Source organism: Enoplosus armatus, chromosome 4 (genome assembly GCF_043641665.1).
Source record: "Enoplosus armatus isolate fEnoArm2 chromosome 4, fEnoArm2.hap1, whole genome shotgun sequence".
Taxonomy (NCBI): domain Eukaryota; kingdom Metazoa; phylum Chordata; class Actinopteri; order Centrarchiformes; family Enoplosidae; genus Enoplosus; species Enoplosus armatus.
The window spans coordinates 25,532,719-25,555,353 of record NC_092183.1 but is presented as its reverse complement, the minus strand read 5'-3'; the positions used below and the strand labels follow the sequence as shown (position 1 = coordinate 25,555,353).

Here is a 22,635-nt window from a genome sequence, read left to right as displayed (position 1 = left end):
AACTGAGCAGCATGGTTGCGTTGAATGTCCTGTCATATTCCGCTATTTGTCATAAAGTTGCACTAACTGACACCTATCACTGCTCCTTTTTTCAGCTCCCAGAAGATACCAGTGGAGGATGATCAGTGCCTAGATCCCATATTAAGCTGAATGCATTGTGATTTCCAATAATTGAGACAGTGATTCTGAAAGCTGTCTACATTAATGAAAAGAACAATGTAGTCAGCTTAGCATTTTCACCTCTGGTACGTGGTCTATACAGGGATGTGCTTCTGCATGCATTCTGGTTTTAGATAAGAAGAAAGTCAACAGGTCAGATTTTAGAGTACATTATCAATCTGTATAAGTTGTAGTTCGTAATACAGAGGAAATGGAGATAGATGATGTTCTACCCCCTCTCCCCTTGGAGCCACCTGATGATTTTGGCCAAGATGAGGGCAGAGCACCTCCACCACCTCCCCTGCAAACGTCCAGTGACGCAGAGGTAATGGACGTTAGCTCTGGTGGTGATGGATACACACACACCCCAGGGGACGGGGAAGCCCAGCCACAGCAACCTCTCAGCATGGGCTCAGTAACTTTCTGTAGCCACCTCTCAGATGAGGCCAATCCCAACCCACCGTGCCCCAGAACAGCCCGCCACGCTCCCCCGGTCACCAAGTTCCTACCAGACCTCAAGCTGCTCAGAGATGTTAAGATCAGTGTAAGCTTCACTGAAAGCAGCAGTAGCAAAGACAGGAAGGTTTTGTACACAGGTGAAGGGCAGGAGGGAGGAAGTGATGACAGCCTGAATGGTGAGTTGCATGACTCGACTAGTGAGCAGGAGGTAGCTGAGGGTAGCTCTGGAGCAGGAAACATAGCAGGCAGAAGGTCAGAGGAGGCTGAGGTAGATCTGGAAAACAAGGTAGAGTTCGCTGTGCTGGATGAGCTGGATGACTTCTACGAAAACTTCCTGGATCATGACGACGGGGAGCATGGCGGCTTTAAGTCTGAGGTCATAGTTCAGCAGGAGCAAGCAGATGACGAGACCGTGACTTACTCCTATGAGGTATGTCTGTTCTTCTGTCTGCAGTATCCCATGTCATTATCAGCTGCACACCCAATTTGTCCTTCACTGTCAAACAGAGATCATGTACGCCCAATACAGCCCTTACAGCACAGTGCATACGAAAGAGGGCATTATTAGCACTACGTCATTCAACATGTCAACATCATCCTGCTAGTCAAATATAGGCAAGTGCTAATTCTCAGTAGAATACCAAGTAACATGAACAGTGTAGTTTTGCTGTTAAACTTGCCATGTTTTATATTGAGGAGCATATGATTGCTGCTGTAATAACATTCTCATGATAGCTGGATCATGTTCTCTCACTAATACCTGGATTAAGCCCTCCAACCCGATGTAGCCCCTGCATTTTTTCTTTTTAGTCGGAAGCCTAATGATATTTGATGCTAGTAGTAGGACAGTTGGCAGGTTTTTCCTTGACAGTTGCAGAAAATACATGCTGGAATGTACGTTTATAGTTATGCTATTGGCTACAGGGAAAATAGTACAGGGTAACTGAATTAATTGGAAGAAAATAATTGGCAACATGTAGTGTAAGTACAGCTAGAATTGATTCAAAGGGCCAGAAAAGTTACTATTGTAATTGTTTCTTGATTTGGCATCGCGTCACGTGAGCCCTTTTCTGCATCAGTAGGCGTGAATGGTTAAGCCAGGACCAAATGTTCCATTAAGTCGCACACATTTAAATAAATGTTTGTTTATTTCTTTGTTTATTTTTTTTATTACTGAAAATGAGAAGTGAGATGCTGGAAGAGGTTAGTGCCATTTTTAATTTCTCCCATTAAATGTTGGGTTTCCTTTTGACACAAAAGTAATCAACAGTAATAAAAAAAAAAGGAAAGATCAAATCTGCTAAAAAAAAAAAAATAATAATAATAATTTGTATTAGGAGTTAATATAGGTCCAATATGATCTGTATTTTACTTTTCTGCCCCAAAGTGGACCATTCTTCCTATAATGTGGTAGATGTCTGGTTTTTATTTTTTATTTTTTTCCCCTCCACCAATTGTTCACTTTATGGCATCGCATCAGTTAGTTTCTTCTCAGCCGAAGCATTCAAAACTCCCTGAAACTGGTGACCCATCCTTCTTTCTCGGCCTTAACCATTGACTCTTCCAGGAGGAGTTTGACAATGATGTTGATGCTCTGCTGGAGGAGGGCATGCCAGTCCCAAAAAAGATGCGTCCGGCAGAGGACAAATGTGGCGGGGACAGTGATCATCATTCAGATGATGAAGGAGGTGTTCAGCCCATGATGACCAAAATTAAGACTGTCCTGAAGAGTGAGTGGTGGATCTGTCTGTTTTAGGGTTGGGTGCTATCAAGGAACTTGCAATTGAATGTGGTTTCAAGGCTGTGGGGCACAATACCATAAGGATATTCTGAACAGTATCTGCTGCATACGTGTTACATCTCTTGCATGAGTGTATTTTAATACTAAATATAGGATAGTATTGTGTTTTTAGTATTATGTAACACAATTAGTGTGCATTGCTGATGTAGGTTACAATACAGTGTTTCCGTGGGGGAATTGGTTAGCAGAAGTGGTAAGATCTACAAAACTATAACGTACAACCAAGAAGCCATCCTTTCTGTGTTGTAGTGCTGTGAAATAGTAACACAATCGAAAAGCACACGCTTTGACTGAACACACTAGTGTTGGTCAGATGGTGAAATGTAAAAAAAGAAACTACATGGAAGGACTCACAAAACTAATCAGGTTTGAAATCCTAATTGTTGAGTCTGAAAAGTATGACCAGTCTGTATAATGTTACAAATTCTCAACAAAAAAAAAGCTTTGTTTTAGAAACAACTATTCAAATTGCATTTTCTTTCTTCACCGTATTCAAACAAGTTTATTGTTCATAACTCTGCAGATCAGCGTTGAAATCATTGTTGAAGGTGTGTGACCTGAACTACAACATTCTGTGATACTTTCTTAGCCCAACTAGCTGGAAGAACAAAAGTAGTGGTGAATTAAAAGTCCTCACACTGTAAACTGCTGGACGTGCACGTGTAATTAACACCTAAATAAATGTTTCATCAGAGCTCTTTTTGGGTAGTCTAATGTTGGTACTTAACTATTAGGGGACAGACGATGTTCAGTAACGTTTTACTTGCTGGTTTGGTCCTAACCCTGCCTTACCTAAACCCAACTTTATATTAAAGCTGTTTTTTAACATTTATTCCAAGCCTGAGGTTAATCGCAGCCCAATGTGAATATCTCTCTACCGCTTGTCACGCAAAATCACTTTTGTGGTAACACGTAATAGTCTTCTAATAATTATTAGAAAAGTTCACCACATAAAGTAATAGTGTCGTACTTGGGGCCTGCATTTACGTATTCATTTTTTCCTGTGCCAGGTCGGGGGCGTCCGCCCACCGAGCCTCTCCCTGATGGATGGATCATGACATTCCATAACTCAGGCATTCCAGTCTACCTGCACAGAGAGACCAGGGTGGTCACCTGGTCCAGACCCTACTTCCTTGGGACCGGCAGTATTAGGGTAAGATGAAACACAAGTATCATGGCTAACTTACCACACTGATGTTAACAGTGTATCAAGTTTTTTTGTTTGTTTTTTTGCAGGTGCTTTGTTCTTATTATTGGTTGGGTGTCTGTGTCAGTTCTCTAAGCAGAATTGTTCGGTACATATTTTGCTCCTGCCACCAGTTTAACCAGTTTAGGTGGGCTACAGTAGTTTCCAGTTCTACCCTTGAGTGGTGATATTACTTTGATATCACAGTTGCTTCAGGTTGGGTGATAATTTACTGTTTGTGCTTGTCAAACTGACATTTGCAAGTGTTTTTACAACTCTTGGTCTTCTTTTTTGATTCAGAAACATGACCCTCCGACCAGCAGCATCCCTTGCCTACACTACAAGAAAATGAAGGAACACGAGGAAAGGGAGCTGAATGGGGAGGCGACACTTAATGCAGAGCCGTCTCCAGTCAAGCCCGGTCAGGAGGCCAACGGTGAAGAGACAGCAGGCAAGTCAGACGCTACAGCTGAGGGGCAGGACGACGTCCCTCCCTCCAGTCTGACTGACGGTGGCCCAGATGGAGATGCTGCCACTGATAATGGCACACAGGGGAAGGTGTCCCAGCCCTGTGAAACTGCCCAAGGAGCCTTAGGACAAGTCAAGGCCAAGGTGGAGGTGTGCAAGGACGAGTCCATAGGTAAGGGCCTTACATGGCACATTGCAGCTGTAAGAACTCCTTACCAAGCCATCTTTCATTAAGTGATCTAACTTTTCTACAAACCCCTCGCAGAACTTGAAGAGTTTCGCCTGTACCTGGAAAAATGCTTTGACTTTGAGCAAGTCACTGTAAAGAAGTTTCGCACCTGGGCTGAGCGACGGCAGTTCAACAGAGACATGAAGAGGAAGCAGGCAGAGTCGGAGAGACCCATCCTGCCTGCCAACCAGAAACTCATCACACTGTCGGTCCAAGATGCACCCACCAAGAAAGGTAAGTTATATAGATTCATACTCAAATGGCAGGTGTTATTTTTCATTATCAGTAGCCAATGAAACCATAAAAAACATAACATACATTTATCCTGCGCAGATATTGTCTGTGTAGCATGATAGCTTTAAAAAAAAATTTTTATCGTGACATATTTTCATCGTGATGAAAAGTTGCTCATTGTCAGCTTTATATCTTTTTGCAAAAAGGATGGAGTTCAAATGTAGTGAACTTTAAAAGCCTTTTATGTCAATGTGTTTTTTCAGAGTATGACTTACCTATACTATAATTGTTTAAGTTGTCCCTTTTTTGTTGATGCATTTCAATGTTTCTGTTTTAACAGAATTTGTCATCAACCCTAACGGAAAGTCTGAAGTTTGCATCTTGCATGAATATATGCAACGTGTCCTAAAGGTTCGACCTGTTTACAACTTTTTTGAATGTGGTAAGTTCTTCTTTTGTAAGTCTCTTGAGATAATTGAGGCATTTCAAGTTCTATGTTCATTCTTGCTTCATCAGGAATGCTTTGTTGTTTTAAATGAAGAAGTGCGTTAACATGGTGTCTCTGGTATATATTGTTTCATGTAAATCTCCTCCGTTAATTCTGTTGTCATCTACAACCCAGTGCACATTTACATTACCCCCCTCTGTAGTCACAGAAATGTGCATGTGTGCCCATGCGTACACAAAACTGTTTGTTACCTACACCTACCAATACATTCAAGTTTTAAGTGTGTTATTGTTACAAGATATTCATATCAAATGAAACCGAATTTGTTTTCCCCACAGAGAACCCAAGTGAACCCTTTGGAGCGTCAGTCATTATAGATGGAGTAACTTACGGCACAGGAACCGCAAGCAGTAAAAAACTTGCCAAGAATAAAGCTGGTAATTTCTTTTATTTACAGCACTTAGCAATGTGATTGGTTGGTTGGTGTACGCCACATCTCCACATACAGCGTATTAGCTCAGAGCACTTCTGTCGGTGGGTAAAGACAACAGGATTGAAATAATTGTAAATATTTTGTTGTTAGTTTGTCTTGAGTGTACAGCAATTAAATCACTTTAGGGGCTTCTCATAAAGAAACAACTTCTGTATTTAAGGCCTCCTACTGGAGGTAGATGACACTGACTGAAATGGAATAAGTGGTTTTCATCAGCCAAATAAATCAGCTGACAAATACCAAATTCTTAGTGTTGTCTAGTTTGTTGTAGGCAGACGCTCCTCTCACTTGTAACGTGGTGTAAATTTCAGCTCGAGCCACACTGGAAATCCTCATCCCTGACTTTGTGAAGCAGACCTCGGAGGAGAAGCCTGTTGAGGGCGATGAACTGGAGGTACCTCCCTTTCTTTTTTTCCTGTTTTTGACATTTATTTATGTTCTTATCTGGAATCCTTTTTTTCAGTGAAGTGGGACAGAGTTAAAGGCACGTGACAGGAGTTTTGTAAACAGGAATGTGTAGCCAATAGAATATGTCTCCCTTGAAAGTGAATGCATCTTCGGAGGTAACGCAACAATGGTTAACATCCCGTGTACTCTGCTCCACAGTATTTTAATCATATCAGTATAGAAGACTCAAGGGTGTATGAGCTGACCAACAAAGCAGGACTACTTTCGCCATATCAGATTCTTCATGAGTGCCTTAAAAGGTAAGAGGTCCGATCCATAATAATAATGCCATCAATACATAACATTTTTATGATTACTTTTGAGTGTTTTTTTTAACATTTATAATAATAATAATAATAATAATAAGTCAATCTATATGGCAGAATAGCATAAAACACACAGACTTTCATTTTATTACATGACGTACATGTGTACCATAGTAATGGTAGGGTTGAGCTACACTTCAATTGTGTCCTTTTGTCTTTTAGTAGAATCACATAGTGATTATGTGATCATATTGATAAGACCACATCACTTGTTCCAAGTCATTTGTAGTGATATTAGTTTTTAAGTTTTGGTTTTGTTGTTTTAAACAAGAGTTTAGTCTGACGCAGTGCATTACTGTGGAACACCGTTGATTCCATTAAACACAAGTGTCATTATTGTTTTTGCCACATATTACGGTTTGCTGGACCCAGCAGGGTGGAACCTGTCCTTGTAGGCTTTTCCAATCATGTTTAAAGCTCTGCCATCTTCCACTGTTCGGCTTGTTCTCTCACTGTTGCTAAGAACAACAAAGGGCCAGGTCGCAGATTTATTTTGAAATGTACTGTTTCGTCTTTCCCGTAGAAACCATGGAATGGGAGACACCAGCATTAAATTTGAGGTGATCCCAGGGAAAAACCAGAAGAGTGAATACGTGATGACATGTGGGAAGCACACTGTGCGTGGCTGGTGTAAGTAGACCGCACATGGTCAGACTGAACCAGTCGATGTGTGTTTGTTTTCATCTCCATGTCCGTTTTGTTTGACCTTGTGGAGCTAACGAAGTCTTTTTACAGACTAGTAACGCACATGTAGCATTTACTGACGTGTTTTGTACATTTGCCACCAGGCAAGAATAAGAGGGTTGGCAAACAACTAGCATCTCAGAAGATCTTGCAGATGCTTCATCCCCACGTCAAGAACTGGGGCTCACTGCTGCGCATGTACGGCAGAGAGAGCAATAAGATGGTCAAGAAGGCAAGTACCCTCTTTAGCACTTAGCTCCTGTGGTCGTGGAGGAAATGTTTGATTTTATGCATCTTTCTGTTTTGTGTTGAGCTTTATTGACAGTAAACAGTTCATATCTGATTTCAAGTATCTGAAGAGGATCATTCCTGTTGAGGATTTGTGTGAACTTTGGTTTCCAGCCCATATTGTGCTGCTTGCCAACACACTCGTTAAGGTCAACAGTCAAACCCCAAAAGGCAATTAAAATGTCTTTGAGAATAAAACCGTCTCACTGTAGTATTTAGCAGCTTTGAGTCAGCAATGATCGGGCCATCTCAGTTGTAACAGTCTGCTGGCATGTTGCTCACACGCTGCCTCGTTAACTTTACCACCTCATCGGAGAACAACCAGGGAAATGTGCAGGGCAATATGCTAGTAATGAAGCTAGTTCTTCGTTACGCAAACGCATCTCCATGACTTTTGAAACTGGTCTCTTGCAGGAGAACTCTGACAAGAGTGTGATCGAGCTGCAGCAGTATGCCAAAAAGAACAAGCCAAACCTTCATATCTTGAACAAACTGCAAGATGAAATGAGGAAACTAGCCACGCAGAGGGTGAGCATTGTTCCCTTTTTTTTGTCATTTTAATTCTAAAAGTGTTTAACATTCATCCTGTCTTTCACAGCCCCCATCCCAACTGTCTGATGTGTAACTAGGTACATAGATTGCCATTTGTATTCGGTTTCAAACGCGAATAAAAGTGCAGAAATAGTCCAGAGCAGACATTTGGACTTCCTGTAGTACGAATATCACAGGTGTTGCTAATAACATTAAAGATGCCTCTGTTCTGGCCAAGTGTTCCAGTAGGCTGTGACGGTGGGCCAGCATGCACAATACCAAGACCCCGAAACTCTAGCAGCTAAATGGAATTCAGCATTCATCATTCATTTGTTTGTTACTTTCACCTGTGCTTTTCCTACTGTGACATGTCAAAATGTCCTCTATGAAAAATGCTTACTGTATGAGCCTTTACTATATGTAGGACATCCCATAAGAAGTTTAAGACTGTTTTTTTTTTTTTTTTTTCGAATATTTGTTCATCCTTTCTTCCCTTGCCAACAACCAAAAGGTTTTTTGTTTAGTTTTTTCTACATGAGAAATGTTGTCACCAGAGAGCTCATTGAAGGAAAGATGGGCTGGTTGTTTTGATCCAAATGAAGCCCGCAGTTTAATTTGGGTTAACAGGAAATCTGCAGGGTCTCAATTAGTGGGGGTGGGATGATGTTCTCTATCGCTACACTTGATGCTTGAGGCTTAGATGACGGGTGCGTTTTTACACCTGTCTTGACAAATGAATTACCACTGCCATGATTTGTGTATTTTAGAATCGATAATGGATTCAGCTTTCTTATTTCCAACACGTTGAACCATTTTTCCGAGTGTACTCATATTATGGTTGTTTTTCTGTACCAGGAGGAAACTCGGAAGAAACCCAAGATGACCATAATGGAGTCTGCCCAGCCAGGGAGCGAACCCCTCTGCACTGTTGACGTTTAAGTCTCGGAATCACTGATGAACCACGGCACTGAAACCCAGTCACTGTCAGACATCTCTCACACACACACACACACCACCATCCATCACTTAATTATGCATCACTGAGATCTAATGGCAATATAGTTGCACATTGACCAGGCCGGTAGAACTGCTTGCTTCCTTCGCCCACGTTTTATTGGTTCAGCTGGTAGATGTAAGGGTAGGACTAAATGCACCAACAGACAGTAGAGCAAATATCGTCTACCTCTCTAGATGCGTCCTCAGTATGGCACTAGAAAAAAAATAATAAATCACCCAGGCTGCAGAGAAGTTAACATGACCTTGATAGCAAATGAACCACAACAAAATAAAAATGCATGCTTCTTTGACCGCAAAAGCCACTACACACCTTGGTTTTGTTTTGAAGTGTCGTTTTTCAACAGTCACAAACTTTAGAGTACCAGCACCTATTTAGTTTTGTTTGTGCTTAAAGTATTTGAAAGGGACTACTAATACTCGTGTATTTATACCATTCATTTAATTGGGAAACAACGTTACTTGTTTATTGGGTATTTTAAATGGTTGGTGTTCTGGATGTTATGGGTGACGAATACAAAAAAAATGCCGTTTTGTTTTTTCCTCAGAATGGACAGTTGCTGTCTTGGTTTGCACGATTTAAAAACATGCGTTGTGAAGTGATCACTATTCAGAACTATTGTTATGCACTTGTGTCCTGTCAGGCATTTCTGTTGATTGATCATGCTGTTGGTACAGGAACAACTGCTTTTGAGATATTTGGGGTGACTTTAGTATTTGGAGGGACTTTTTTTTTGTTTTTTTCTTCCTCTTTTGCTTTGGTAATACAAGAAACTGATGTCCTGTCCCCATGCCAACACTGCAGTAAACCCAAGCACAGGGCCACAGAGTACTGTAAAGTTTATGGTAAAGGATCATTTCATTTTTGCTCTTTGATTTATTTGTTTACTAATGCCATGCACACTAACTAACCACTTGGTACATTTCAGTAGCTTTTCATTTTTGGTGCCCTTAAGAAATCACATTGGCTACATGTTGCCTTAGTTGATCCATTTCAGGAAGGGCTCAGAGTATACACAGTACATTGGACCTAAAACACCCTTCAGCAGGAAGTGGAAAGACCAAGCCCCCTTTACTTGATTAAAGCATTTATTCTTTAGCCAATAAAACGTAAAATGTCAGACGCTGCATGTGCAGACTTTCAAGACTCGTCTTAACGGATTGTGTATTTTGTTTGTGCAAGTTTGCCATCATTGTGACAGTTGATCATATTTTTCTGACCACAACTAGAATACTTTTTTTTTTTTTTTTTTCTTTTCAAAAAGGCAGCCTTGCAAAATGTAGTTTGTACACTGACATGAACAGAATGCGATCAAGTCATTTAGTCCAACAAGCTGATGAAAGTGTGTATACCAAAGCTTACATACAGTCTTATGCATTTTATAGAATAATGTTGCTGCAAACTGTACAGTAGGAACATCCGACACAGGAAAACAGACGCATTACTTGCTGGAATAAAATAGAAACTGCTGTGCATTATTTGTCAAGTATTTGGCCCGTGGTTTTTCTACAAAAAAAAAAAAAAATACAAGGACACATCAGTTTAAACACAAGGCTGTTGTGATATTTTAGATCGCTTTAAGAATGTGCTTTCCCCTCTGTGCATTTATCTTGCCAACTGTCAGTGTGAGAAGAGAGAAGAAAAAAAAAATACTGCTTATACATGTTGCTGTTGAGTTGTACCAATGAGTTGTTTGAGATGTTGCTGCCTAGAAAATGAAGTATGTATTGCAACCTGAGCTCCATGACTTCAGTGATATTTGTTATGCAAAATAAAATGTCTTGACTAATGACTAGAAGCGCTTTTGTTTTATTCAGTCGCAGAATGATGAAACACTTAGAAACAAGGAGGAAGTACTTTTAACGGGTAAAGCTATTTGCTCCATAGTACCCACTTGTGCAGCATTGTCCCCCATTGGTCCAAGTTTGACTCTAGGTAGCTTTATGGTCTTGAGACATAGTTCATAAAGTAACTACTTTTAACACGAACACAGTTGACAAAAGTTCTCAAACTAAAAAAGGCATAACAGTTTACTTGAAGCACAAATGAATATTGTATTACGAAATAAGGACTTAACTGGATGAGACGCTAGTGAGTGTGGTACATTGTTATTTGGGTGAACTAACCCTTTAAACTTAAGACTATAAAAAGGCCAAATGACAGAAAGAATGTAATCATTGAGCACCTAGTGGGTGCATACATTTCGAGTATGGAAAGCCCATGCTGCCTATCAAGCCATACAGGCTGTGTTTCTTCGGCTAAGACCCCGTCTCTTCCTGGGCGCTGCTGGTCTGCTGCTCCTGGGAGTCGTAGTCCACTCTCTCCAGCAGCAGAAGCATCTCAACGTGCATGGTCTGGGGGAACAGATCCACAGCCATGGCTCGCACCGGACGGAACGGGGCTCCGTGAACTCTGTTGGATGGCGCTCTGCACAGACTACAAGACAGAAACTTCCAGCGTCAAATTTACCATCTTGTGCAATCGGCTGCCATCAAAATGATATTGGCATCATTGTAATCCTGACTGCTGCTTTAAAAAAAAAAAAACAACTAAATGAAAGCACATTATGACTCACTCTATGAAGTTGTTCATGGCTGCCTTAGCATTGCATGCCACATAAACCAGCCTCTTCAGGTGCTCCGCCCTCCTGATGGCGAGTATGACCTTGGAATCTGCGTTAAATGGCGACAAGAACGCCTTAATATGTGACAGGTGTTGACACGAGTGCAAGTCATTTTCATGTTTCGGCTGTTAACTCACGCAGGCCTGCCCTCGGAGGATCCACAATGGCTGTGATGTTGGGCGACACGAGAGCGTTGAGAATGTTGGGGAACACGTCCTCAGCTTTTCCACAGTGAAACTCGACGTTACTTAGACCTTCAAATTGCAAACAAGTGAAAAACAGAACGTAGACTTTCAGTTGACCACACTGTGCTAGTCATTAACTAAACTAGAGGGTGAAACCAGGACGGAACCCACCCACCAGTACCAACATTTCATACACAAATCACCGACCCTGGTAGTTTGATGTTGTCACCTGGTCTCTTACCATTGAGCTTGGCATTAACTTTGGCATCCTCCACTGCTTCCTGACACAGCTCGATCCCAATCACCTTCTTTACCCTCTAGAGACAAAAGTCAACCAAAAAAAAAAAAAAAAACCCATCAAAACCTGCCCGAACCTCCAGTTTCATCCAAGACAGAATGTAACATGTCAAAAGGGCTTTTGGTTGCAGACATTTTATATCCCGCCGCCAACAACTGTGCAAGCCCCGACACGGCTATTTAAAAATAGGGATCGGAAGTTATGACTTGAAAGTAATGCAAGTATTATACTTTGCTGCATTTCAAAAGTAAACTCAGGGAAGTCTTAAAGCAAACTAAAAAAAACAGACGTACGCATGGGAAGGATGAAAAACCTGAATTATGCAGACTGACACAGCATCTATTACCAACTCCTAACAACTAATGTCACCTTAGCCAGAGAGATGCCGATGGTTCCCGTCCCACAACACACATCCAGTACTGTGCTGTCCTGATCCAGCTTGGCCCACTCCCCCACAGCAGAGTACAGCACCTCTGCAGCTCCTGTATTCACCTGCCAGGTAACACAGGCACACTTAACAGTCCCGTGTCACAAAGACGGAAACCACAGCCGGGACCAGCACACCACAACTCCGAAAAAATTTCAGGAGGTGTTAGTGCGAACAGTGAGTGACTGAATAAATAAAAAAAAGTGTACGAATATATATACGGTTGTGGAAATGTTTGAGGTGAATCTTTCTTACCTGGAAGAAGGAATGAGGAGATATTCTGAACTTTAGGCCCAGGAGTTCCTCATGGATGCAGCCCTCTCCAGCCACCAGCTCACAGGGCAAGTCCTCCACGTTAGGAGAAGTCCTTGGTAGCCAAAAACACAAATTTAGTGCAATATTTAGAGATGTTTGTCCTGCATTTTTTGCCCCCTGATGATTGTCAGTCAACGTCGTGACTCTTTTCTTACCTTTGACCCTCTCTGACAAAGTAAAGAGAGGTTACTCCGCTGTCTTTCCCCTCTCCTTCGGAAAAGTACTTCCTCATGGAGCTCTTCAATGCACCGACTTCCTCCTCTTCAAGTTTCTAGGGAGTCGTTAAACAAGTACGAAGGATCAAAAAAGGAGAAATCGAACAATGTGCGATTCTATTTTCAGAAACAGGATCACACACACAGTCTGTAAACAGAACATTTCCTCACCTGCGGGTTGAAGAACACTATAGCCATGGCTTGTTTAGTCCTCGTAGTCCGTACAGTCAGCTGCTTCCAGTGTCCTTCGTATGTTTCAGGACTGTACACGCAGTATGGTGTTGTCCTGTGTGCAAAATAATAGCGAGATTAAAAGGCAACAGAGGAAGTCTGTGTGTGTGTGTGTGCAGACATTTTTAAAACAAATCATTTTAGTTTTCTGGGTTCAGACTAGGCTCGGATGCAAATCTAGCTAAAACAATGGTTAGTGGAAACCTATGCTGAGGCTGCCCAATCTCATGTCTATGAAACCCTAAAAACGCTACTCTGTGATAGCAGCACTGCTCTCCATGTCCGCGCCTTATTGTGGACCACCACGACCACGTAATAAATACCTGATGAACTTCTGAAACTCGCCGACCACTCTCTTGGCCTCGGCGGAGACGTGACGCGTCTCAGCCGGCCCCACCACCGCACACGAGCCGCCTTTATATTTCCCCAGGCGGAAGCCCACGGTCTTATCCTCGCCATCCGCGCCCACCGAGATGAGGAACTCGCACTTGTTTCTGTACTCGGTCTGCCGCGGTAGAGGAAGGCAAACACAAATATTAAGACACTGCGAGAGATCATAAGTTATGAAAAGTAAAACAATGTTTTGTCCAAACTTAAAATAATAAAACTAGGTTGTTGTGCCTCTTATAAATGTGACAATACTTATATGATCTCAGTGGAATGTGAAATGAGTTGTAAATATACCTGTGTAGGAGACGGTCGGATCGTCTCCAGAGGACAGCACATTTTGTTGTATTTCCCTTTCTGTGCAAACAGCCACGGCAACATGGCTTTGTTGGTGCCACCAATCTCTCTGAAAACAGAAACGGTGGGGTTTGGTGTGCATTTTCTCGCACAAAATGCCCATACAGACACAGACGCACAGGCATTTGGTCTGGTATGGGCACCACGTGTACGGACAGTCTGCATCAGACTCCATGTAAATTACACCACTCACTTGGCCAACCTCTGCAGAACCCCCACCACCTCCTGCTCCTTCCTCCTCAGCTGCTCCTCATAAGGCACATTCCACAGAGGAGTCACCACGTTGGCGATCTGGACACTCAGCGGCTCCTCTTCCTCCTCAGTTCGCTTGGACGGGGGCTGCCCTCCTGCGCCCTCCCCCTGCTCCTCCTGCTGCTTCCTCTTCCTCAGGATGGGGTCTGCTTTGGGTTTGGCCAGCCTGACGCTCAGCACCTGGCCCTTCCACTGCACGCCATGAACCATCTTCATGGCCTTGTCGCGCTCCTCCTCATTCTTAAAGGTGACGAAAGCGAACGTCTGCTTGCCGAAGAGCTTGATTTTGTGCGGGTTGAGGTTGTGTTTGGCCAGGAACTTCTTCAGGTCGTTGAAGCCGATGAACTTGGGTAGGTTCCTGATCTCCACTTTGTAGATTTCAGACGTGAAGAGGTCCTCTTTGATGTAGCGGTACACGCTGGGGTCCGAGGCTGCCTCGTTCTCCCCCTCGGCCTTGACATCAGACTGTACGTCATCATTGCTGGAGACCTGGGGGGCGTCGTCAGGCTTCTCCTCCTGTGAGGATGGAGCATCAGCCGCTGGGCTGTCACCAACATCTGCCATCACTCTGCTTGGGTGGTCAAATCAACAATGCAAATCAGGCTGATTCTATATTCAAAAAAGACACATGTAAAAAAAAAAAAAAAGTCTCGTCAATATTACCAGACACCAGTTTTTATTTGTCTTTTTTTTTGTTTGTTTGTTTTTTAAACTCTGGCTGGACAGAGTGTGCTCAGATATCAAGTTCGGCTTAGGACACATTGCACCTTTTTAATAATCGTTACAATTAATTTCATAATCCACAAGTACTGGTGAAAATGAAACAGCTGCCGGAACGTAAATGTTTAAATAGCTACATTTAACGCATGAATTGCTTTTAAGGACTTGGGGGTTTTCAGCAGTTTTGTCACTTGTTGTGCGCACGGCTGCATCTAACGCTGGGTGACGGCTGAGGTAATACTCGCTAAAGTTGCGTGTTTCTTGTTTAGAGGAAACGATTCGTCGACTACATTTCAATACCTGACCGCTTACATTCGTCCTGTCGTGCTAACCCTCAGCCGTGGCCACGTTCGGCGGAAGTCCAGATAATGTCTGCCGTGTACCTTCTTACCTTCTTACTTTCTATTCCACTTCTCGGTGAAAAGTACTGTGCGCAGCCATGTTGATTTAACCACGTGCCGCGGTGAACTCTGAACTTTTGTTTTTAAAGCGGTAGTCGTCACTTCGGTTCCATTTTCCGTGTGTTGAAAAGGCCACTGGGCCACACCTGCATTGTCTGATCTTGCGGTACCGAGCCAGGCCGCAAGATGAAATCTATAGTGGAAGGCCTTTGTTACTTAAGTATATACTGTGCTCAGACGCTCATTTTACATAATGAATTTGCGCTTAGTCATGCTCCGATACATCCACTAATACATGCATAATGCAGAGAGAGTGGGATGAATGATCTGTAGGTGGCCACGGCTCATTTTAATCTTATTATGTATTCATAAAGTTTCGTATCTGCATTTCAACATATTAAAGCCTATATATTTTTTTTGCAGCAGAGCTGTCACACTTTTCTATTAGTGATCAGTTGATTGAGAAAGTGTGTGATAGAAACAGCGTTTTTGTCAAGTGTGATTGACACAGGCAGCCCCGGAGACGGGAGAGGCGGTGCGTGAGCTGTCACCATGTGGGCGCGGGGGCTGTACGTAGGAAATTCGGCGCGCGAAAGCTGTAGCAGGAAGTGAGGGTAGCTGAAGGGAAACGGCGGCCAGTCTGGGATTTGAATCTATCAAACTACTTCCAATAATCTACAAACATCTACATTAATATGGCAGACCCGAAGGTGAGGTCACGCGTTTTAGGTCATCTAACGCATTGTGTTTGCTTTTAAATCGGAATTTTGTGACAAACAATGGTGTTTTATGTGTGGTGAGTTTGTAAAGGAAGCTGTGAGCCAGAAGTGCCGACAATGATGTTGTCTTTCGTGATGCTAGAAAAGCTAATTGGCGTGTTTTCAAGGCTGTAGGATGTAATGAAAGCCTGGGAACTTTCTGACAGACAACTGTAAATGTCCGTTGTGTCCAGTGCTTTATTTTATACTCGGACGCGTTTATTCAGAGTTAACGCTGACGACCTGAAAAGTACTCTGAAGTGTGCAGCCAGTCAGCATGTTAACATTAGCCCCATACTCTGACCATTAGCTGATTAGAAAGGAAATGGGCACAGTGCTAGCTAAAGTAAAACTATTGCAGTCAGTCAGTCATTTGAACAAGATATTTTCCAATGTGCATGTAACCGGCTGGCCAAATACAATGGGGTTAGCTGGGTCCCTTGCCTTTGTCTGCCAAGCACAACAGTTGCTAACATTAGTAGGCTAATGTTAGCTTTAATAGCAGGGCGCCGGAGCCAGTGACTGCGTATCGTCGAGCAATTAATACTAACACGGTTGCACAGAGTGGAGTGTCAATTAGCCCCATAATCACGTCACCTAAATCCCTGTCAAATTAAAGATGGGATCAGGTAGCGACACACACCCTGTTGCGAAAAGCCAAACGGTTAACGTTAGCTCTCGACTAGCCTGTTAGTGAAAGGCCCCGTTAACTAAAGCTAGCTAGGCAACTTGACAATGAGTTGTCTTAGAAAAACAAAGTTGAACAACAGTTCGTTAACACTAATATAATGAAGAAAATTGCAACTGCAACAAAACTAAACATTTAATATATCCACCCAATCATTCAAACTAGCGGCCTTGTTAAAATAATTTGACCGTTATTGTGTGTTTTTTTTTTTTTTTTAACGTAAGTAGCAGTGGTATAGCTTGCTAGCTAGCTAAGTCGCAAAGACTTCATCGTTGCGTTTGGATACAGCTAACTTTCTATGCTGCTAAGTGAGCTTGCTACCTCGAAAAAAGGAAAGTCTCCCGCGTGTACTCGCACATCAGTAAGTTGTCCGAAAAGGACTCTCTTCACACTGTATTACGGGTCATGAACTTTTTGTGGATAGCCGTCTTTGTCCTCAGTATTTTTGTGCCATCTTAATGTAAATAATGTACATTTAATCGTACACACAACACCGTGAGAGCATGCAACCCCAAATAGAATTAAAGATGCTTGGCTCAGCACGTGTGATTTACTAAAGGCTTTGCCAGTTCTCCCTACAAAAGCTATACTTACCCAGTGAGCTCTTAAATCCCTCCATTGAAGCATTCATGGCCTGTTGGTCTGTTGTCAGAAGTCACTTTGTTCCAGTGAGTTTTAAAGAATCGCATGGACCTATACCACAGGCCTAATTACTTCTACTTACTCTGAATGTCTAACACAAATAAGTGGACATTTTTGCTTTGAGTTAATTCATCCGCTGTTTCTCATTTTAGGACCAGGAAGACCACGACACCACTGCAGATAATGCAGAGGATTCGAATCATGACCCCCAATTCGAGCCCATCGTGTCCCTCCCTGAGCAGGATGTGAAAACATTAGAAGAGGATGAGGAGGAACTCTTTAAGATGTAAGTTGCTTTAATAGTCTTCTTTTGTGTGTGTGTTCACTTGCATGTTGCTAGTCACATACATGTTGTGATCTAATTTACATATGGCTGGCCAGCCTGGGGCTGTTGGGTAAGCCAGTACATTGGTGTCTTCACCTGGTGTGGCATCCTGTTAATGAAGTATAACATTGTTTTCCCAGGCGGGCCAAACTATATCGTTTTGCCTCTGAGAATGACCCACCAGAGTGGAAGGAGAGAGGAACTGGTGATGTCAAGCTGCTGAAACACAAAGAGAGGGGCACAATCCGCCTCCTGATGAGGAGAGACCGAACCCTGAAGATTTGTGCCAATCATCACAGTGAGTCAAGTTGACAAATATAATTGCTATATAATTGCTATTTTATATCATGATTAAAGAGAGGAGAAACAAATATTAGCAACTGACTATAATAACACAAATTAGAATAGTCTTTTCCAAAACAAATGTATGTCAGACTTCAGTATGTGTGGCAAAATGTAGTGTATACACAAAGGTATCTAATGTATAATGAACTGAACTTGACTGCTGAAACATAGCTATAGGTACTTGCACTACAGATACCCAGTGGTATCCCCCCCATTATATTTAAATCTCAAGTCAGTGGCATTGGTGGTAAACATTGAACTGTAGGGAAACAAAGGAAGCTTGCTTTTGTCATGTATCATGTCTTCATGTGCCAACCTTGTTCCCCCTCCAGTTACACCTATGATGGAGCTGAAGCCCAATGCTGGCAGTGACAGGGCATGGGTGTGGAACACACTAGCAGATTATGCTGATGAATGCCCCAAACCTGAACTCCTGGCAATACGCTTTTTAAACGCAGAAAGTAAGTACTTATACATCTCTCCAATATTACACTTGAAAAGGTGCCCCTTGATGGTGGATGTTGAAGTGACAAACAGCTGTAAGAAGCCCTAATGCATCTAAACTTTGGGTAACAACACCTAGCAGCTGTACTGTTTTTTTTTTCTTTTTCCATTTGTCAGAATGATTAAGCAGCTTCATTGGCCATCATACAACAGCGGGGTGGTGTGTGTGTGTGTGTGTGTTTACTCTCTGTTCTGTTTACAGATGCTCAGAAGTTCAAGGTTAAGTTTGACGAGTGCAAGGAGGAGGTCAGAAAAAATCTAGAGGGAACAGGTACGTGAAACTTCAACTTTAGACTTTTCCCCAATTAAATATAAAAAAAGTTTGAGATACAGGTTAGTAAGTCATTCAACACGTGAATTGGTTTACTAGGAGTTCTAATGTATGTTGCATGGTAAGGTGCCAATATTCATTATTTTCAGAGCCCCCAACACACAGTTCTACTCAGGTTCGAGTGATGTGTGAGACCTGTTTTTTAAATTCAAACTAGGGGTGACCTTACATCTAACATGACAAGTTTTATGAATATGCAGACTCACTCTGTTCTTTGCTGCTCTCTCCAGCCTGGAACTTTTTCTGTCTGCTACATGAACCTGCGGAATGTAACACTTAGCTGGCTTTATAAAAGGCTGGTGTCAGTATGTTCTGCCACATTACAATTCAGATGTTTTCTAACGTGACCACAAGCATAAGGGTCACGTGGTCCAGCTATAAAAGAAATGGCGGTCGTATGAAGAGGAGGGATATTCTTAAGACAGTTGAGATGCAAAGTGAAAATAGCAGGAAGAAAAATGTTTGTTAGATAAGCTGAAGACTTGTAACCGAGTTGTGTTCATTTCACTGTTTTGCCACAGACAACACTGATAGTGCAAACAAAGTGGCAGAGAAGCTGGAGGAACTCTCTGTAAAAGACAAGGCCTCAGAAGGAAAGAAGGAAGAGGACAAAAAGACTGAGAAGAAAGAAGATGAGAAAAAGGAGGTGAAGGCTGAGGAGAAGAATTGAAAACCAAGAACTTGCTTTGCTGATCTTCAATTTATCAGTTTTTCCTCTTTTTCTACAATAGACTCTAAATGAACTGAATTTGGACACTTGCATATTATTAGTTTTTTTTTTTATCTGTTTTGCCTCAAGATCACAAGTCCTTGATGCCACTGGGGAAGAAAAATCCAAGATAGTGAATTCATGAAAAAAAGAAGCCCTTCTCCCCACCCCCACCCCACCCTTTCCCTCTGCACCATGGAATGCCACGCTTTCCATCCTTGTCATCTACAGTTCAATGTTACTTTTGACAAACTGTGAAAAGAGGCTTGTGATAGTGATAATTCCCACATTGGGGTATTTTTTGTTTTGTTATTCTGAAGCAGAGTTTGTTTGTAGGGGGAGAGGATAATGTAGCCTGCTTGTTAGCAGTACAGGGTCAGGGACCAGGCATTATGGAGGTGCATTATAAATATAAACTCATGATGCATCTCAGTGGGCCTTCTTACCCTGTCCACTGTCCATGCTTTCACTGTTAGAAACAGCCAGTGAGGTGAAGACTTCTCAGTGGATGCCTTGTAGAACTAGTTCTTTGTCGGTTCCATCTTTCGTCAGTTCTGCTGGGAGCTGACGAGAAGAGGACTCCACTCCAGACAGTTGAGGGGCATCAGATGTGTGCTGCAGATTGCAGTGTCCACTGATAACTGACTGATAGGAGATCAGATGCACTTAGCTAAGCATTTCATTTCTTTCCTTTTTTTTGTTTTAAATATCTACAAAAAAAAAAAATTCAAGTCCAAAGTTAACGGTTCATCAGAGTTTGGTGCAGCTACGCTCTGACTGAAGTTCCTCGCCAGGAAATTGAGTTTGTATTCTTTAGATCATAACATTCCCAGACTTAAAGCATGTAGAGTATATGTAACAGAGTGTGCCCTATCTGATCTGTGTGCTCACCACCCTCTCCTTTTCTTTCCACTAATTGAGTTCTTAACCTTGCCTCTAAAGCGCATCTAAGTGCCAGTGCATCTGTAAATACATGTATATGGATGAAATGTTGCTTTTCATTTGCACTCAAATGATTTGAAATGTTTCCTCCACCTTCGAATAAAAGCTGTCAAAGACCACATGTTTGCATTCATAATGACTTGTTTCCTGGGATATTTTAAATAAATAATACTGCTCCGTGTGTTAAAACAAGATTGTGTTGAGGGTCATAGGAGCAGATGAAACAAGATCACGTGATTGGTTATATGCACTACCACTATTGACTTAAAGTGATGCAACTGTTAAATAACATCCGTGTCTGAAAGAATTAACTTTATTGATGTTGCGCAGGTGTTCCACATTTGACCTTTTTTATTAACAAGAATCAATCTCATTCACTCAAAGAGTTGGAAACTTTATTTACTCTGCTCAGGTCATTGGGAAATATTTCCTCTTCACAAAAATAGGAACGCATGTACATTTATAGTATATTCTATATTTTAATACATATTGAACTCTCTATTTGAGTTTCAGAAAACAAAAAAAATCAGCTCGTGGCTGACGGAACAGATTCATTGCTGACTGTCAGGAATGGTCCCTGACCTGCAGTGATGTCCATCCCAAGAAGAAACAGATTGGACTAATGGCAGTCATCTTAGAGAGGAATGACATCGATAGTGTTTTGATATGTGGTCAAACGGGGGGTCTGAAAGTCATGATAGACTGGGGTATTTTCAGGCAAGTCAGCAGCTAACGGTCTTATTCAGGTATATTTCAGTGTGTTCCAATTAGCTGTTCCACTGACACACTTTAACCATCAGATTTGCCAAAGAAAAGGTAGCCCTGTATACCGCAGCCTTAAAACACAAACAACTTTTGTAACAATTCAGAAATACTACTGTGTTCATGCTAAGGCAGCTGGGTGAGACCTTAAAAGGGAGACCATACTAGGTTGCAACTACATTTTGATGACATCAAACCTCGTCAGAAAGCAAGGCTCTACCACAGCTACCAGCCTACACTCTGATCTCTGGAGAAAGGAATCTGTGAACGCATCAGAAATGGGGAGAAAATAAAAATCCTGCAAAAGTAGTGTCATTTCATGATTAAACATGATCATTTATAACCTTGCACAAAGGCCTTTCTTCCAGAACGTTCTGTGAATATTACCCAGTCTGCTCTCAAGTGTCACTCCTGCCATTTGCTGCTCAATACAAAACACAAATGTGTACAATAGTGTTTCGCCCAGCCACATTTTCGTATGTATGTATGAAACATCTCTTCCTCTCAAAAGGCAACAATGGTTTATTCTTAATGCAAATGTCGCTGGACCAAATCTACCACTTCACATCCATGTAAATTCGGGTGTTTTTGTGTTTTTTTTTTTAATATTCAGTTGGTGGAAAATAAAAATGAAAAACCTTCCGCTTAGATGTTATAAGTTCGTTTTTATGGTCAAAAGTAATACATGTTATGAGACTTCAATTAACAGCAAACAAAATAAGCCTTTTAACTCTGAGTGACGGGTAATACTGGAGCTGTACCAGACAGCTGCTGCAAATTGACTTGATTTGACATTTTCAGTCTTGGTGAAGCCACTGTGACATAGCAGCGATGTCTTTGAGAAATGAAGGGGGTGTGGAGCCACTTCCGGCATTGAAATCTCAAGGCAGCTTCAATTAAGAGCCCAATCCCCGACTTGCTCGCAGCACATACTGGCAATTCAATGTGGATCATGCGACTGTTCACTCGTCAAAGATTGTGACTTTTAATGTTTCACTTCCTCAAATCGCATATCTTGTAATTACATTTCTTTTTTTTTTACACTGCAAGGTAGAACAAGCTATATTTACTTTATGGATTTTACCCTTTATCCTGATCTTATTTATTTACTGAATTTATCATTTATCAACAAAACAACTCAAAATAAAAACATCCATTCCAAGATTACTTCTCTGTATAAAAAAGATGTATCAAACATAGCTTTTGAAAGGTTGGGTATATAAAAGGAAACAAACTGATTAAAAAAAAAAAAAAAAACACTACAAAAGAATGAATGGATGACCAGTTATCTTCATTTTAGTACATGGGACAATGGCTTGTTTCTCTATACTTTTCCATTCTTATGATAATTACACAAACACAACTCACATACTAAACCATTTTTCTTCTTTTTTTCTTTCTTTTTTTTTCTTTTTCTTTTTTAGATAAAACATAAACAGAAAAGTTGTTT

The 22,635-nt window shown here is 41.7% G+C and overlaps 3 protein-coding genes and 1 non-coding gene across 4 annotated transcripts; 3 read left to right on the top strand and 1 right to left on the bottom strand.

Moving 5' to 3' along the window:
• Window positions 1–306: 306 nt before the first annotated feature.
• On the top strand, window positions 307–10,566 carry dgcr8 (DGCR8 microprocessor complex subunit). The gene is made up of 13 exons (XM_070904274.1): window positions 307–1,048; window positions 2,186–2,348; window positions 3,430–3,572; window positions 3,906–4,245; window positions 4,339–4,536; window positions 4,877–4,978; window positions 5,323–5,421; window positions 5,789–5,871; window positions 6,084–6,184; window positions 6,774–6,880; window positions 7,039–7,166; window positions 7,637–7,750; window positions 8,609–10,566. The coding sequence occupies exons 1-13, from the start codon at window positions 371–373 to the stop codon at window positions 8,690–8,692; spliced, it is 2,340 nt and encodes a 779-aa protein (XP_070760375.1). The 5' UTR covers window positions 307–370; the 3' UTR covers window positions 8,693–10,566.
• trmt2a (tRNA methyltransferase 2 homolog A) lies at window positions 10,562–15,215 on the bottom strand. Its single transcript, XM_070904276.1, has 12 exons — window positions 15,170–15,215; window positions 14,000–14,667; window positions 13,747–13,855; window positions 13,386–13,567; window positions 13,003–13,117; window positions 12,772–12,887; window positions 12,557–12,668; window positions 12,244–12,366; window positions 11,818–11,893; window positions 11,529–11,645; window positions 11,344–11,440; window positions 10,562–11,204 (listed from the first exon to the last, which is right to left on the bottom strand). The coding sequence occupies exons 2-12, from the start codon at window positions 14,620–14,622 to the stop codon at window positions 11,027–11,029; spliced, it is 1,848 nt and encodes a 615-aa protein (XP_070760377.1). The 5' UTR covers window positions 14,623–14,667; window positions 15,170–15,215; the 3' UTR covers window positions 10,562–11,026.
• Window positions 15,216–15,796: 581 nt separating this feature from the next.
• ranbp1 (RAN binding protein 1) lies at window positions 15,797–20,542 on the top strand. The gene is made up of 6 exons (XM_070904315.1): window positions 15,797–15,889; window positions 17,420–17,553; window positions 17,733–17,890; window positions 18,270–18,398; window positions 18,644–18,712; window positions 19,294–20,542. Exons 1-6 carry the CDS (start codon window positions 15,875–15,877, stop codon window positions 19,440–19,442), a joined length of 654 nt encoding a protein of 217 aa, XP_070760416.1. The 5' UTR covers window positions 15,797–15,874; the 3' UTR covers window positions 19,443–20,542.
• Window positions 18,969–19,097, top strand: LOC139284789 (small nucleolar RNA SNORA77). The gene has a single exon (XR_011597343.1). It is a non-coding gene; the product is annotated as a small nucleolar RNA SNORA77 (small nucleolar RNA).
• Window positions 20,543–22,635: the final 2,093 nt, after the last annotated feature.